This window comes from Onychomys torridus, chromosome 6 (genome assembly GCF_903995425.1).
Source record: "Onychomys torridus chromosome 6, mOncTor1.1, whole genome shotgun sequence".
Lineage (NCBI taxonomy): Eukaryota > Metazoa > Chordata > Mammalia > Rodentia > Cricetidae > Onychomys > Onychomys torridus.
In genome coordinates this window covers 76,753,493-76,769,865 of record NC_050448.1, presented here as the reverse complement: position 1 = coordinate 76,769,865, position 16,373 = coordinate 76,753,493, and the positions used below count along the sequence as shown (strand labels likewise).

At 46.6% G+C, this 16,373-nt stretch overlaps 1 protein-coding gene across 3 annotated transcripts in view; it reads left to right on the top strand.

Annotated features, from left to right (window-relative positions):
- The window catches only part of Vangl1 (VANGL planar cell polarity protein 1), a 50,362-nt gene that overhangs the window by 12,043 nt on the left and 21,946 nt on the right, over positions 1-16,373 (top strand). For all 3 annotated transcript variants that reach the window (XM_036191067.1, XM_036191069.1, XM_036191068.1), the window contains exons 3-4: positions 3,942-4,083; positions 9,391-9,998. In XM_036191067.1, the coding sequence (XP_036046960.1) occupies positions 3,942-4,083; positions 9,391-9,998 (750 nt within the window). The remainder of the gene's footprint in view (positions 1-3,941; positions 4,084-9,390; positions 9,999-16,373) is intronic.

Genomic DNA, 16,373 nt, shown 5'->3' with positions numbered 1-16,373 from the left:
CCCTCTTGTGCATGTGTACCTACAGTGCGCAGATACACTTGTCTTTGCACTGACAGACTTATCTTTACTCCTGTGGGCCAAGCAATCTGGAAGACAGATTTAGAGATAAAGAGAGATTCCTGTGTGTGACGAGGCTGCCCAGCAAGAGCCCTCAGGTGATCCTGACCACTTTAGCAGTTAAATCTTGAGTGTGTCTTAATGTTCCTTTTATTGGTTTAGTAAATTGTTTATCTTCCCCCCACCCCCCAACTCTTAATACTCTTCGAAACAACTTCATCATTGGAGAACTCTTTTCCAGGACAATGGGCAGTCACAGATAGATGTCCCTTAAAGTTACAGCATCAGTTTGCTCTCCCAGGCTGGCCTCAAATTCTGTATGTCACCATCACCAAGGGTCACAAGTGTGTGCCATTATGTCTGGTTTATGTGGTGCTGGGGATTGAACTTAGAGTTTCAGGAATGCTAGGCAAGCACTCTCCCGACTGAGCTACATCTCCATTCCCCTGTTAACAACTAGAGAGATGAGTATTTAGGTATATTCTGCAGTGAAATGACCTCTTAGAGGTTTGTAGTTCTGCAAACTAGAAAGCGCTGGCTGGGTGATTGACAGTGTTTTTCTTGGACATCGTTCTTAAGTCCTGGCTTGGCTTGGAGACCTGCCCAGAGCAGTAACTAGCAGCAGTGATTTCTGTAACTACCATGTGGTGTGTCCCACTCCCTTCTAAGTTGAGACTGATACAAGGTGAAGTGCTGATTGGAGCCTCCCTATTCTGGGTCGCTTTCAGTCAGGACTGTGTGCTGTCCTTCATCCATGCAATATTAAAAATAAAAGATTTATTTTCATTTATGAGTCTGTGTCTGTGTGTGTCTTCAGGTGCTCACAGAAACCAGGAGCTGGAGTTATTAGGTCTTTGCCAGCCTCTCAATATGGGTGCTGGGAACAGAACTCAGTTCCTCTGGCAGAGCAGTAAGCACTCAACTGCTGAGCCATCTCTCCAGCCCCACTGTTTTAATAAAGATGTACTGTGTATTACAGTGCTACACAGCCGAGCACCCATGATTTTGACCCCCTGCCATTCACAAGGCTTTTCACCAATACGCAGACTTCTAAGTAGGAATTTCCACAGCCTTCCCAGAAGCATGGGGTGGGAAAGTTGTCAAGAATAATCCTTGCATCACCCACATCCTGATGGCCTGGGGTGAGAAAGATGTAGATTCCTGTTGTCTCTCTTCCAGACAAATTCTCTGAGGCAGGGCCACCCAGTCTCTGCACCCATGGTGGCTTGTCTGAGGGGGTCTGAGAAATGAGAACCACTGGTGTAGAGGGGCAGGTGCTGGAGGATGGAGTGCTCCCTGGGCTACTCGATGATAACAAGTTCTTACCTGCTTTCCTTCCGGTGTTACCGGGGTGTTGTGAGAGAGCAGCGGCGGACACTGGTTGTTCCCATGTCAGTGCTCTTGGGGCTTTTATGAGCCCAGCTGGGTGGTCCAGGGAGAGGAGTGTGGTCTCTTTTAGTCCTGGTTGGTTTTCTTCTGCTTTCAGCCCTGCTGGTGGTCAGGAACCAGGGGCTAGCAGGAAGTGAAAGGATTTGGTTCTAGAAGAATCTTTGCTGTCACAGGATTTGACCTGTGAGGCTTTTCAGTAGAGAACCAGGTGAGATCAGCATGTGACTCGGCCAATGGCCAAGGGAAGAGTGACAAATGGAAGGGCAGTAGGGGAAGTGGAGGGGACGGGGTCCTTCCGGGGCCATCCCGCGGGCTGCAGGAGGGACCTGGTGGAAGACCTCACTTGAAATTCATCCCAAAGACTGACCATGCTGGGAGAGCAGGAATCTCCCACACTGCTCAGTGTTGCTCACAGAGAAAGCCCTTTGGAGGGCTGATATTGGATAACCCAGAGCACCCAACTATTGATGTTGACAGCCAGTGGTGACTACCGATATTGGCTTTGAAGGCCTCCCTCATAACTCGGCAGTGGGACTCCTGGGGGTGTGAACATGAGTGCTAGGAATATTTACTCTATAAAATCTCCAGATTTGGGATATTTAGGAAGAGGAAAGGGGACCAGTGTGGAGGAGGAGAGACGGTAAAAGGGGGTGAACATGATCTAAGTACGTAGTCTTCATGTATAGAAAGCGTCATAGTAAACCCCATTGTTTTGTACAATTATATATGCTAATTAAAAAATCTAATTGTTCCTCAAAAACAGTATAACAAAGTCACTTTGAATAGAAATAGTGGCAACAGATTTGGCTTCAGTCCCTGTTCTGCTCCTTACCACAACTTCTGGAAGGCACTTAAACTCCATGAGCCTCTGTTTTCTCATTTGTGAAATGGGGCAGTAATACTGGCCTCAGAGCCATTTGTTAGAATTGAATGGAGCTAATCCGGCTGTGTGGATGAGCCAGGGAAGCGGGGGTTGGCACCGTTGGCTGTAGCTCTGGGTGAACAACTAGATTCTCTTCTGGCTTGGTTGCCTGGCTCTACTCACACAACTGACCAGAGCACATCTATTTCTCTTTAACAGGCTAAGAATGGAGCTATTGTCCCCAGAAAACTGTCTACCATGGGAAACCCTTTGTTCCTTGGAGGAATTATCCACAGCTTATCCAAGGGAGGGGTTCCCAAGATAGCAGTCTGGCAAGAAGAGATCTGCCATTTAGTTGTTTGGTTTTAGGGTTTTTGTTGTCGTGGCTAAGTTGGAGGTTAACAGGAGATAGATGTGCAGCGAGAAGAGGGTTTGGCAGCGTGCTCATGGCTTTTACACCCCATCTCCAGGACAACATACTCTCCTTCACAAGGTCCAGATACCATTCTTTGCCATTGGCTAATAACGGCTACTGCATACTGGGCGCTCACTCCACACCCCTATCCTGGGCACATACACTTTCCCTTGTCTGTGTGGCATCATCACGGCTCCCATCCCGTTTCCCACACAGGGAAACTGAGGTCAAGTACCCTGTGCAAGGTCACACATATAATGTGTACACGGAGAGCTGACTGGCTGGCTCTGCGTACAAAGTGGGAAACCTTGGGCTTGAGGGCAGGCGGTCATGGGACAGACTGTTGTCAAACAGCACATGGGGACAGGAGGCTAAGGAAACTCAGGGGTGTTGGCCTCTGCAGGGCTATGAGCCCCTTTCCTCTACTGCTTAGTGACCAGCTTGTGACCTGTCGGGCTTGGCACTCGGGCTGACTCCTTTTGGAGTTTTAAGACTCAGCAGCAGAGTGTCCTTCCACTGTGGCTAGAGGACCACCCACAAAGTTCCCCTGGCGTGGCCGTGTAGAAAGCCTGCTTTTCTGGCCTGAAGACACACACCCTCAGGGTCATTTGCTTCACCTTCTTTGTCTCTGTGGGTCTCTTGGAGCACAGCTAAACTGCAGGAATGGCTTTTCATGTTGAATTGGTGAGAAAGAAAAGTAAATGATTCTCTATCCTGGTTTCGGATCTCCTTTCTCCTCCTCCCCTGGTCCCAAAGTATAGGGTGACATTGTGTCCCAGATTTTCTTTTTTTTTTTTTTTTTTGGCCAGATCAGAGTTTAGATAAGATGCAGTGTTCTTCCAGTAAAAAGCATTCCTAATTAGTTTAGGGAAATAGGAACCAAATCAACTGAGTAATTATTGCAGTAAAATATGCCCCAGCCATAATGTTTCTAAAAGTAGGCTCTGAAAAAACTGTGATCATCGTTGGTGGAGTGGCAGGTTTTGTTTTGGGTGTTAAATTGGCAGAAAGAAAATACTGAGTAGGGAGTCCAGGATAATCTTACCCCTTGCAGGCTTGTGGGGATGGGTAGGTATGGATGCCACGTGTACGGCTGAGGGCGGGGTATAGGCCAGGCGTAGCATTTTCCCAAACTCAAAATAAAATTTATGTTTTGGTGAGCAGGAGAGTAATTAACCTGGCGTAAGTTTGATATCTGCTTATTGGATTTCCCCCCAGGGAAAGAACACGAGAAAGACACAAATCTCCACGGAGTAAAGATGGCAGAGGGTCAGAAAAGTCTGTCACCATCCAGGCTCCCACTGGAGAGCCCCTGCTGGCAAATGACTCAGGCGCTCCCACAGGCGCAGAGGAAGTTCAGGTAAGGATCAAAGGCGCCTCTGTGGGCAGGCTGCCACCCAGCCCCGCCTCCTCTCCGCAAACGTTTTCCTAAGTCCTGTTGCAGTAAGTTTTCTGGGGTTTTTAATCTTTATTTTTCCAGCATCTTAATGAGTTTATCTACTTCGCTGGTTTTCTTGCTGGTCTAAGGACAACATGTCCTCGCATTGGGTAGCTTGGGGTCCTTCTGAAGTGTGATTGGTTGGCCTCCTTTGAATGATGTTGGAAAGTAGCCAGCTTGGCTGATGACAGGTCAGAAAAGGAAAAAGTTACAGGCAAGAGTCCCTGGAGACTCATTGCAAAATGGAATGGGATGGGAGAGGGCAGGAAACTCCCTTTTCAAAAAAAGACCCAGGGAATGCTTGACTTTGACAAGAGGGGACAGCCAGAAATGAGGTACATGAAAGAAATCAAGGCCTTGGCATCCAGATGGCAAGCCTGGAAATCTGAATGAATGAGATAACTAGAGTCAAAGATCAGGGTCAGAAATATGTCCAGCAAACTTTGGGGTTAGTAGCTGTGGTCTTTGGGGTACCTTAATGTCAAGGCTATGGGCTGAGCTGGGACAGACTGGAGAATAGGTTTCCTCTGTCAAGATAAGGCCACTTCTCTGCTCCAGACCACTGCCACTCAGGACTGCAGGAATTCAGGGTGACTAGGCCTTGCATGTTTCAGAAATATTAGCATTAGGACTTCATATGAAGTCAATCAGTTTTAAAATATCAATACTTTATTACTTTAAAAGGGATGTGGGATCTTCTTTGAGTCCCTACTGTCTGGCAGCCTAGTTGATTTAAGTAAACATCTGAGCTATACTCAGAAGTATGTTTGCACAGCCCCCACATCTGAAATGTTGCATGCCCAGCCTTGCCTCACATAAACAAAGCAATGTATGAATACACAGCCATAAAGATATAGGAATAGAGATAAGCATATACCCGTGCACACCTGTAGATACCCACAAATAGACATAATCAGATAGGAACACTGAAACGACAATCCTTTCAAGGCTACAGATGCCACTGGGGCTCATAACTATGCTTCCTCACTGAATGTGGGGTTTGTTCAGTAGTGAGCAAACCCTTTAATACTGTGGTGCTGCTTGCTTTGGTTCTAGGAGGACAGATGTATGTGTGTATGTATATATTATGGATGGATGGATGGATGGATGGATGGATGGATGGATGGATGGATGGATGATGGATGATGGATGGATGTGGTCAGTCTTAGGACTGGATCATCCTAAAAAACTTCACAGGTCAGTTCCCCCTAGAAGTGGGTTCAGAGGCGCTAGTAGCCCACTGTGAAGGCATTTCCTTCTTTGTACCCTGAGCTCTCTGGTAAGCTGTTGATGCTTACAGCAAGATGGTATGATGGGAAGGACTTTGGGAAGTTGTGTGTGTCTCAGCAGTGTGTTAACTTTGGGAACTACAACTTTTGTTGGCCTCAGCTTCTTCACTGAAAAATCTAGGAATTAGATTGGTGAAGTTCGGATGCATTTTTTTTTTTTGCTCCCCAAAGACCTCAAATTCAAGAGAAGCCCTTGTGGCTATACTTTTTTTTTAGACAGAGATGTGCATAGGGATTTAGTTAGCAACTCACTGGCAGGAAGTTGGATGCACAGCTGAGTCAGAGCAGTGGTATTACACAACAGAATGTCCACATGATGTCAGAAATGTTACCTCAGCAGGGTGATCAATCACATGTGCAGGATCCCAGACATGACTACAAAGCCAACTGTTTTCTACAGCCTATGAACTCGTCTTATATTACAGCAAGTTGTGTGTCTTTGTGGTCTGTTTTCTCCTGCTGATGTGTTTGGTTTTTTTAAACTGACTTAAATTTACACACAGAAATCAAATAGTTCCCAAGGGTATATTTTGATAGTTTCAACAGATGAACCCACACCCTTCAGCACAGAAAATGCTCCTGGCTCTTCCTAGTTGATCCCTGCCCCCATCCTCACCTCTCCAGGGCAACCGCTATTTTGATTCCATCTCAGTGGATTGGTTTTGCCTGCTGGAATATGGAATATAATTGGAATCATGTGAGTTTTTCCCCACTCAGCATGATGATTTTGATATTTATCCATGGTCTATGTATTTCAACAGTTCACTCTTTATTATTTTTGCTGACTAGTATTCCATTGAATGGACCGCAGTTTGTTATCTGTTCTCCTGGCGGGTGGACATTTGAGGCACACTATGATGATTAAGCTCTTATGAATATTTTTATAACCCTTTTGTGGACATATTTCCACTAACTTTTGGTAAAACCTAGGAGTCGAATTGCTGGGCCATATAGTTAAATATGTATATCTAAATTACTGTAAAAGTGTCAGGCCAGTCTTCTGGCAGTGATAAACCATTTTAGACCTCCACCAGCTGTGCCTAAGGGACCTGGCTGCTTCTAGCCATTGTCCTTGGTCATTCCTCTTCATGATCCATGATACCTCTGTATTGGTGAAATTATTAAGGCCACTCCACGTAGTTAAAAGGGGGGTTTATTTTGTGAGGTAACTTACAAATGAAGGGGTAGGTTGCAGGGTCTGGCAAAGGTATAGCACAGTCCAGCGGTGTTCTCTGGAGAACTCTGCTCCGTCTACCTCCAGTGTCCAGGGTCTCGGAACCAAGAGAGAGACCTCCTCTCGATCCTGGGTCTTCCGCTTCCTCCTCCGCCCTGCCTTGTGGGCGTGACCATTACCGAAGCCTCAATGGGGGTTGGAACTTCCAGGCCAATGCTGGGATGGCTATCCACTACACCTCTGACTTCCCAAGTCGATGGCCTATGTGTTCCTAGATTGAAATCTTTACTACCCACCCCCAATATTGCTAATGCATTCATAAATTGTGATTTTTTTAAATGACAAAACATTATTTCTTAGCCTGGGTCTTTAAAAAAATTAATACAGTGTTTTTATTAATCTGTTGAGAATGTCATATGTACATATAATATATTTTGATCATATTCACTCCTCCTAATAATGTCTCCCAGATCTGCTCTCAACTTCTTACCCCCTCCCAACTCTACGTCCTCTTTTTTTTAAGAACTTACCTAGTCCAGTATATGTATTAGTGTGAGTCACCCATTGGAGGATTGCCAAGCATGGGCCAAACCTTTAAAGGAAACAAAACTGGCTCTCCTCCAGAACCCATTAACTGTCCCTGGCTCCTCAGCCTGGAGTGGGGACCCATGAGCCCTCTCCCTGCTCTGTGCTAGAATGTTGACTGGCTTGGTTTCGTATAGGTGAGCACAAGTCTGTGAGTTCGTGAGTCCAGGGTCCTGTCAAAGACCCTGTTCCAAGGGTACTGTTTTTCCTGCGTCCTCCCTGATTTCTGACCCTTACAGTCTTTTCTTCCCTCTTCTGCAATGGGTCCCGAGCCTCATGCAGAAGGGGTGTTATACAGATGTGCTTGCCACTTGCGGCCAAGTCACTTTTGGTTTCCATTCTAACTAGTTCTGGATTTCTGTGTTAGCTGCCATCCACTACACCAAGAAACCTTTCTGATAAGGTCTGAGAGCTACACTAACCTATAGGTAGAGAGGCGTGAATTCAGAAGGCGGCTGGAGAATCTGTTCGCGCAGCAGAGCAATGGTTGTGGTGCACCCTTGAGAGCTGTGAAACCCCCAACCATGAGTTCTTGGCCAGAGGTATCCATTTCCTCCTGTGGATCCGGCTTTAAATCCAGTCAGGAAGCAGTTGGTTACCGTCATAACATACACACCACTGTTGCAGCCATGGGCTTCTCTTCTACTCTGGTCATTGCTGTAGTTCAGAGAGGTCACAGCTGAGTGAGACTGTTGATGACTGTTGGTAACTCCCCACTCCCCAGCAGCCTGCGCAGCATTTTTCTGTTCTATGAAAGTTAACCAGCAGGGAAGAAGATTCCTTGCTAGTGCCTACTTGATTTTTCTATTTCCTGTGACCAAGGATGTAATATCTTCAGCAATAAGGTCTTACCATCAAGTTCTGATGGGCACACCCAGCACTGGGCTTTTTATTTGGTAACCCGTGGCTTCAGGGAGGAGCTTGATTCCAAGTAAACTCTTTCATATGAGTAGACATGTGTGTGAAGTTTATAAAATAGTAGTTATTCCTCCCCCCCCCCCAACTTCCTTTTCACTTCCCCTTTCCTATCACCTGTGTCCTACAGCCCTCCTTCCTTTAAGACCGTTCTTCTTCCTCCTCACCAATGGTCCCTCTCTAATTTCCCAGATTCTATGGGTACTCCAAATTAAACATTCGAATCCGAAGATTCACTGCTAGGATCCACGTATGAGTGAGAATGTGGTTTGTCTGGTTCTGAGCGATCTATGCTACTGTGTTGTACTGAAACTCCATCCATCCTAAGCTAATGGCCTCATTCCGCCACTTTGCCTCTGTACGTGACTCTTGTTTTCCTAGTTAAATCACAGTGTGTGGAGCTCACATGGTTCCTGGGGCCTCCTGGCTCTGTTGTGCCCGGAGATGGAGTCCTAGTTACCAGTGACAGCGAAAGTATTTGACAGGCTCTTTGTGGGATGGACAGGCCAAGTGCTCCCACTGGCAGCCACCTAGAAGCTTAAAAGAAGAAAGCAGTGGAGTTAAAGATATAATAATCCTGGTATTTCTATGCCCTTGCTGTTCAGTTTGTCATAAAAACATGTTTTTGAAAGAATTTTTGAGCCAATCGGGCCATAGATGAGTTTTGAATTTTCTTAGTCAATGAGAAATAATGTCAAAGAGTTCTTAAGGCTGCTCCTTACTGAAGTAAGTAAATCCTATGAATGTCATCCCGACATTCAGATAATGTGCAACTCTGCTGTGGGTGAGTTTGACCTCATGTGATGTGCATTCCTTTTTTATGCCCTCTGTTCTGCAGAGCTCTGGAGGGTCTAGATTTGGGCTTTGTAAGCCTAGAACCTAGCAATGGGAGGGGGTTCACTGGTGTAATAGAAGGTGCTCTCCTATGGCAGATTCACTGCAGCTTAGTCTAACAACTGTCTCAGCAGAAAGGCCAGGCCCCTGGGCTTCTAAGAACCTTTCAACAGGAAGGGATGACAATGTATCCTAGTGATGAATTGCCCAAACAAATTTAAAGGTTAGATTGTGTTTTCTGTCTTCAAAGGACAAATATAGACTATATTTTGAAATTTTCAGTGAAAACTGCTGATGTTGAAAAATGCCCCTGTGTTAAAAGCTGATTCTATTTCCGTTTTTGAGAAAGTTGGGTAACTGAAGTGTCTCTCTTTTCTGTTTTGTTTTGTCGGGGCTTTTGCAAATGTCTGTCACTGTCTTCTCTGTCATCAGGATGACAACTGGGGAGAGACCACCACAGCCATCACGGGCACCTCGGAGCACAGTATATCCCAAGAGGACATTGCCAGGATTAGCAAGGACATGGAGGACAGTGTGGGGCTGGATTGCAAGCGGTACCTGGGCCTTACAGTCGCCGCGTTCCTCGGACTTCTGGTGTTCCTCACCCCCATTGCCTTCATCCTGCTGCCCCAGCTCCTGTGGAGGGAGGAGCTGAAACCCTGTGGCGCCATCTGTGAGGGACTCCTCATTTCTGTCTCCTTCAAACTGCTCATTCTGCTCATTGGAACCTGGGCGCTCTTCTTCCGCAAGCAAAGAGCGGATGTGCCACGGGTATTTGTGTTCCGAGCCCTGTTGTTGGTCCTCATCTTTCTCTTCGTGGTTTCGTACTGGCTTTTTTATGGGGTCCGCATTTTGGACTCTAGGGACCAAAATTACAAGGACATTGTGCAATATGCAGTCTCCCTTGTGGACGCGTTGCTTTTCATCCACTACCTTGCCATCGTCCTGCTGGAGCTGCGGCAGCTCCAACCTATGTTCACACTGCAGGTGGTCCGCTCCACCGATGGAGAGTCCCGGTTCTACAGCTTGGGACACCTGAGGTAAGGGGCGTGCACACTGAGCAAGCAGAAAGGATGAGAGAGAGTCAGGTCCCTAGTCAGAGCAGCATGAGGTCAGGGGTGTCCATGCCTTCACAGTGGGGCTCTTGGCTGTGTTCAGGGATTTGTTGAACTCATTCATACCTCACTGGCAGTTCCCAAAGTAGCACAGAAAAAGTAGGCATAGTGGCGGCTACCTATCTTGACTGTGAACTTGGCTGATGGATGATGGATAAGGTGACAATAATTTCATTTTGTCCAACATGACACATTCAGACACTTGCTATAGCCAAGTTTTGGGATCATCGTAGCTGCCCACTGTTGGATGAATGGTGAAAAAAATGTGGTGTGTGTGTGTGTGTGTGTGTGTGTGTGTGTGTACGTGCATACGCAGTGGAGTTGTATTTAGTTATAAAGAAGAATGAAATTATATCATTGGCAGGAAAATGGACAGAATTGGAGATGATTGTGTTAAGCAAAGTAAACTAGACCTATAAAACAATCACATTTTCTCTCATATCGATCATAGGTTTTATAGATGTACGTATATATGATGCATAAACACACACGCATACACACACATGAAAATAGAAGGCAATCTACTTAGGAAAGAGAAATGGAGGTTTAGGAGGGAAAAAGGAGGAAGAGGAGAGGTCTGTGGGTGTCACGGGGAGTGAGTATGGTCAACGTCCGTGGTGTATTTGAACTAAAACATCATTATGAAATACACCACTTTGTACAACAAATATGCTTCACACCCCTGAACTCAGCATTCAAAACTATACTATTTTTTAAGAAGTGGTGCATCTGGCTTACCTGGGTACCTCAGTGGGATTAGTAGCTCTTCCGTTTTGTTTCCACTCTCAGGGATAATCTGATTTGGTCCATCAGTTACATAGTTACCCTAATGACTAATAAAGCATCTGACTCTGAGTGGGGTTAGTGGCTCATGCCTTTAATCTCAGCACTCAGGAGGCAGAGGCAAGCAGCTCTCTCTGTGAGTTCAAGGCCAGCCTGGTCTACATAGTGAGTTCTAGGAGGACAACCAGAGCTACACAAGGGAACTCTGCCTCAAAAAAAGAAAGAAAGAAAAAGAAAAAAAAGAGGCTGAATGTGTAAGGGTTACATGTTTGGAAAATGTTTGTGTAGAAAAGGTTAAAACTCATTTACATTAGTACATTATTGTATGGTTAACTCAAAGGGTGAGAATCATTTTTGTGTTTTGTGAATAAATGAAGGTAAGCACTCTATGCCGGTTATCATCGCAAAGCCTTGTGTGATATTAATGCCGGTGTTGTGGACTGAGAGCTGGGGATAGAGGGTGTAAGTAATTTACACAAGATATCATGCCCAGCCTTATTTGGATTCTTTCCAATGTCATCATGGGGCTGGGCTGAATTAATGATCCAGTTATGACATCGCTCCTTCCAAGCAGTAGCTTATTCTTCCATCTGTTTCCTCCCATAAATTTTGAGATCCTTGAGAATACAAACTGTGTTTTACTCCTTCTGGCATCCAACTATGGCATGGCACACAGTTGGCAATCCTATGGTCCCCAGGTGAGTGATCCACTATGGTGTCTGAATGAGAATGTGCCCTATAAAGACTCATATATTTGAAAGCTTGGTCCCCAGTTGGTGAAACTGTTTGGGAAGGATTAGGAGGTGTGGCCTTGTTAAAGTATGTCACTGAGGGTGGGCCTTGAGGTTTCAAAGCCCACCACATTTCCAGTTATCTCTCTCTTCTCTCTGCCTCTGGCTAAGGAAGATGTAAGCTCTCAGCTGAATGCTCCCTGCCATGGTGGTCATGGGCTCTAACCCTCTGGAACCGTGAGCCCCCAAATTAAATGTTTTATTTTATAAATTGCCTTGGTCACAGTGTCTCTTCACAGCAATAGAAAAATAACTAAATCACCCACCTTCGATGTCTGGCTTTAAACTTTCACTGTCCTGAGCAGCAAATGCTGATGTGTGTACCCTGGCAAAGCAGCCAGGGCTAGTCAGGACATCTCAGTGCTACCAGAAGAACTGGCTTTATCATCATTTTGGCTATCCAGAGAGGTGGCCCAGGCCCAGTGTGGAGTCAGATCCCATTGCCCAAACGGTGTCATGTTGGCATGCACCCGCATCCATGTCCCTGGCTCAGCTCATACTGCCTGAGGACTGGCTGGTTTAGCGTTCAAGGCTGCAGCCACCAGGATTGATTCTCAGGGGAGTTTCTGTTTGGATGAGTGTGCCGGGCAGCATACATTGGTATTTCAGATCCTCCATAGATGCAAGCAAAGCTCTGGAAGCAAGTCAGTCGCTGGGGTGTTGGAACCTTAGAGAACTTTCTTCCCACTCTTTACACTGGAGAGGGACTCCCATAATGATCCCTTACAGAGCCCAAGCCCCGAGTTTCCTGGGGCTCCCAGGCACTTGGAAAGAGACTGGCATATGGCTTTGAAGTGGGCAGTTGCAGGCTGGAGAGATGGCTCAGAGGTTAAGAGCACTGGCTGCTCTTCCAGAGGTCCTGAGTTCAATTCCCAGCAACCACATGGTGGCTCCCAACCATCCATAATGAGATCTGGTGCCCTCTTCTGGCCTGCAAGCATACATGTAGGCAGAACACTGTATACATAATAAATAAATAAATCTTTAAAAAAAAAAAAAAAAAAAAAAAAGGAAGTGGGGAGTTGCTGTGCCAGGCCTGAAGATAGAGCATCCTGGCACAGGAGGACAGGGAGTTTCAGACAGTGGCAGCTGGGAAACAGCTGGGAAACAGTCTGGCTCTGGGGCAACTTTTGGTGACGTTAACTCTGTGCGGACAAACCTGTGGTCCTGGAGCAGGTGAGCAGCATTTGGGACTGTGGCAGCCATAGGCCATGAGTGAGGCCGGATGATGCTTTGTGTCTCGGCCTTCATTCTGAGTACTGCAATTCCCACTAACACAAGCAAGGACGATGTCTTCCTCACCTCAGGTCAGTCCAGGTTGATGGGACAAATAGCTCCTCCTGGGCTCCCACCCTGCTCTAAGACAGGTTGACTTCACCTGCCCATGAGACCCGGCTGCTAATAGGAAGGGCCGACCCAACAGAAAGGGAAAAACAAACAAACAAACTGACAGCAGCCTTGGTGTCTCACTGCTTAGCTGGGTGGGTCAGGGCAGAGCTGGGTGGCAGAAGCCGGACTGCTCAGTGGCTCCTGGCTTGCTGCTAAAAACAGTCACCTCAGTTCTGCAGGAAAACTGCAGGTGGCATATATCTAACAGGCTGGGGGGAGAGGCATTTGAGTGGAATTTCTTCCCTTTGCCTCCTCACTTCCCCCTTCCCCCGCTTTTAATCAGGCCTCTTTTGTCCTTTGCATGGTGCTTCTGAATTCTGAGGTGGAAGGAAAGGTGTCCTGTCTCTCCTTAGAGATAGAGCCCTTGGGCAGGGCTAGGTGTCCTGTGACACCGGGCTGAGAGATAAAGCAGGCTTGGCACCTCCCCCTGGTGCTGTGCTGGCCGCATCACCTGCTGATCCTCGGGCTAAATCTGGTTCAAACCCAGCAGTGGCTGGAAGAATCACTGGGCCAGAAATAGAACTTCTAAGCCCTTTTGTGAGTTTTTAAGGCAGGAGCGGAGTGGGGAGCAGTATGGACAAAGCCCCAGACATCAGAATAGCAGGTCTCCACCAGACCCAACTGGAACCCCAGGCTCTTCCGCTGCCCCTTTGTGCAAAGCCTTGGCCGCAGAGCGGTCTATTGAGCTTCGGTACAGAGCGGTGGGGAATTCTTTCTTCCCGTGTTCAGAGGTGGTTTTCTTGAATGGACTGAGCTATTTTTGAGAGTGTTCAAAAGAATGCCTGCTCCTCAGGCTGTTAAAGAAAACGGGCTTCTGTTAGCATAGCTAAAAGGCTCTTGCTGTGGCTTCCCTTGTGGGCAGGGATCGTTTGGGGTTTATTTGAAAACCTTCAGAAATGGAAGGGATTATTGTTATAGGATGTGAAATTCCATAAATAGATGTAAGATGTGACCTAACCCTTAACTAATGCCTTAGTTAGGAGTTATAAGGTCTTTTCATGTTTGAACTTAATTTAGCTCACCTCTGGGGGGTCAGAGCAGGTGGGGCAGTGGCATACGTCTTTTCCCACTGAAGACAGGTTAAGGGACCTGTTGGAGGTCACCAGCAGGCAGCACCTGGCCGTTCACTACCCACCTATGCTCTCTACAGTACCTGAGGTGGGTGGGTGTTGGGGGGGGGGTGTCAGTCCATACACATGCCACTTGTCACTTTATCTACCCAGTTCTCACAGAGATTTACTAAATTTTCTTTAACTTTACTAGAAATGTAATTTTGAGCCAGGCGGTGATGGCGCATGCCTGTAATCCCAGCACTCGGGAGGCAGAGGCAGGTGGATCTCTATGAGTTCAAGGCCAGCCTGGTCTACAAAGTGAGTTCCAGGACAGGCTCCAAAGCTAAAGAGAAACCCTGTCTTGAAAAACCAAAAACAAAAAAAGAAATGTAATTTTGTTTTTTTTTTTTAAGTTCACTGTATGAGGGGAGACACACAGAAGACTATGAAAAACACGTTTTAAAATGACATTTAATAACATCAATATTTTCTGTGTTCTGAAATCTTTAAAGCAAAACTCAGTAAATATTGAGCAGCCACTGATGTAGTTGACAGGGAGCAGCTCCCTAACTGGCTCTCAGCAGGTGTGAGGCGCCTTCTCAGCTTTGAATGCAGAACTCAGTCTTTAGGACAGTCTCATGGGGTGGGCACCCTCTTCTTCACTGACAGATGAAGAAACAGAGTCTTGGGGGCATTTGTCATTGTGAGAGACAGGATCTGAGCCCCATGGTGTGGTTTCAGAATGATCTTACCCACTCCCTGTACGGAGTGTTCTATGTTCACGTTCACATTCCCGCTGTAAGAGCACTTGAGTGACTTGTAAGCACACTTCGTGGGCTTCATGTGCGCCTGGCAGGTGCTAGCTGATGCTGTGTGTGTTATATTCATCCGGCTCTCTCCTTAGAGCGGAGTGGACAGGATGATGCGGGTGTCAGGCTGGCTTCTTCTCTCTGGTCCCTTAGCTCCACCAGCCCTTTAATTCACCAGTTGACAAAGGCGGGGCCTTGGGGCTGTAGCAGTTGGTTTGAGGCTCTGGTTGGGCTCTTTTTTAAAAAAATAAAAGACCTTTTCTACTTTAGCTGCTGCAAAGATGTCTTTGCCCTAGCACTGTGTTATCTAGCTTCAAACAACCATGGTTTTATTTCACACAGCTCTGCAGCATGGGTTGGGCTCTGCTGGGTGGTTCTTCTGTAGGTCTTGCCTGAGTCCCTGTGTAATCATGCACACACATGAGCCAGCATGGCTATGCTCTGTTCCCTTTCTGCATCTCCTGAGATACTCCCCATCCCTACATCACTCCTGCATCAGTATCAAGATGTCAGCGGCAGCTCGCTGCTTCAAAAGATACCCAAGAAGAAGTTCTCAGGTGCTGGAGAGCTGAGACCTACAGCTGGCTGCTGTGTTCTTCCTTGGTTAAACCAAGCCCAGATTTTGAGTGATTGTTGGCTCAGTTTGAGCATGTCTTCAGTCAGGGTGGGGGAAGCCATGGCTGCAGGTGCTTGAGGTGAGTGCTCACCTGGCATCTGCAGTGAGGAGGCAGAGTGTGGTGAATGCTGGTGCTCAGCTCACTTTCTCCTTTTTATTCTGCCCAGGACCCCAGCCCATGGGATGGTACCCCCACAGTTACAGTGAATCTCCCCACTTCCATTAACCCAATCTACTTAATCTCTCATAGCCATGCTCACAGGCTAACAATCTACATAATCTCCTACGGGATTATCTCCTAGGATCTGCTGGATCCTGTCAACACCTACCACCCCAGGCTCCTGTTCCCAGCCTGCTGAACTTTGTTTTGCATATAGTTCTGATGTTTCATTTCTGTATCATAGAGTTCTGATATTTAATTTCTGTATCCTAAAGGACTAGAACTATGTTACAAGTGGAGACAAAGTGCTGCTCTTGAGTGGTCCAGGAATATTAATCCTTTGCTGATAATCACCATCAGGAAGAGAGAAAAGGAACCCACAAAGGTCCACAAGACTTACAGCACCCTGTGGGTTTTAACTTTTTTCAGTGCTTAGTTTAGTAAGACTATGAGTATCTTATAAATTGCTATTGAACATGAACCTCTTCTTCACAGGGCTGGTACCTAACCCGAGAACCTACTATGCGCTATAAGAAATGACTCTGGAATTGCTTTTTAAACCATAGGAATGTGTGACTGTGTACAGTGTGTGTTGGGTGGCTTTGTTGAAAAGGCGGTCCGAGGTCCTTTCCTTCACATACACGGTACAGCCCTTACCCCTAATGTGGTATTTGGAGATAGGCTCTAAGGAAATAACTGG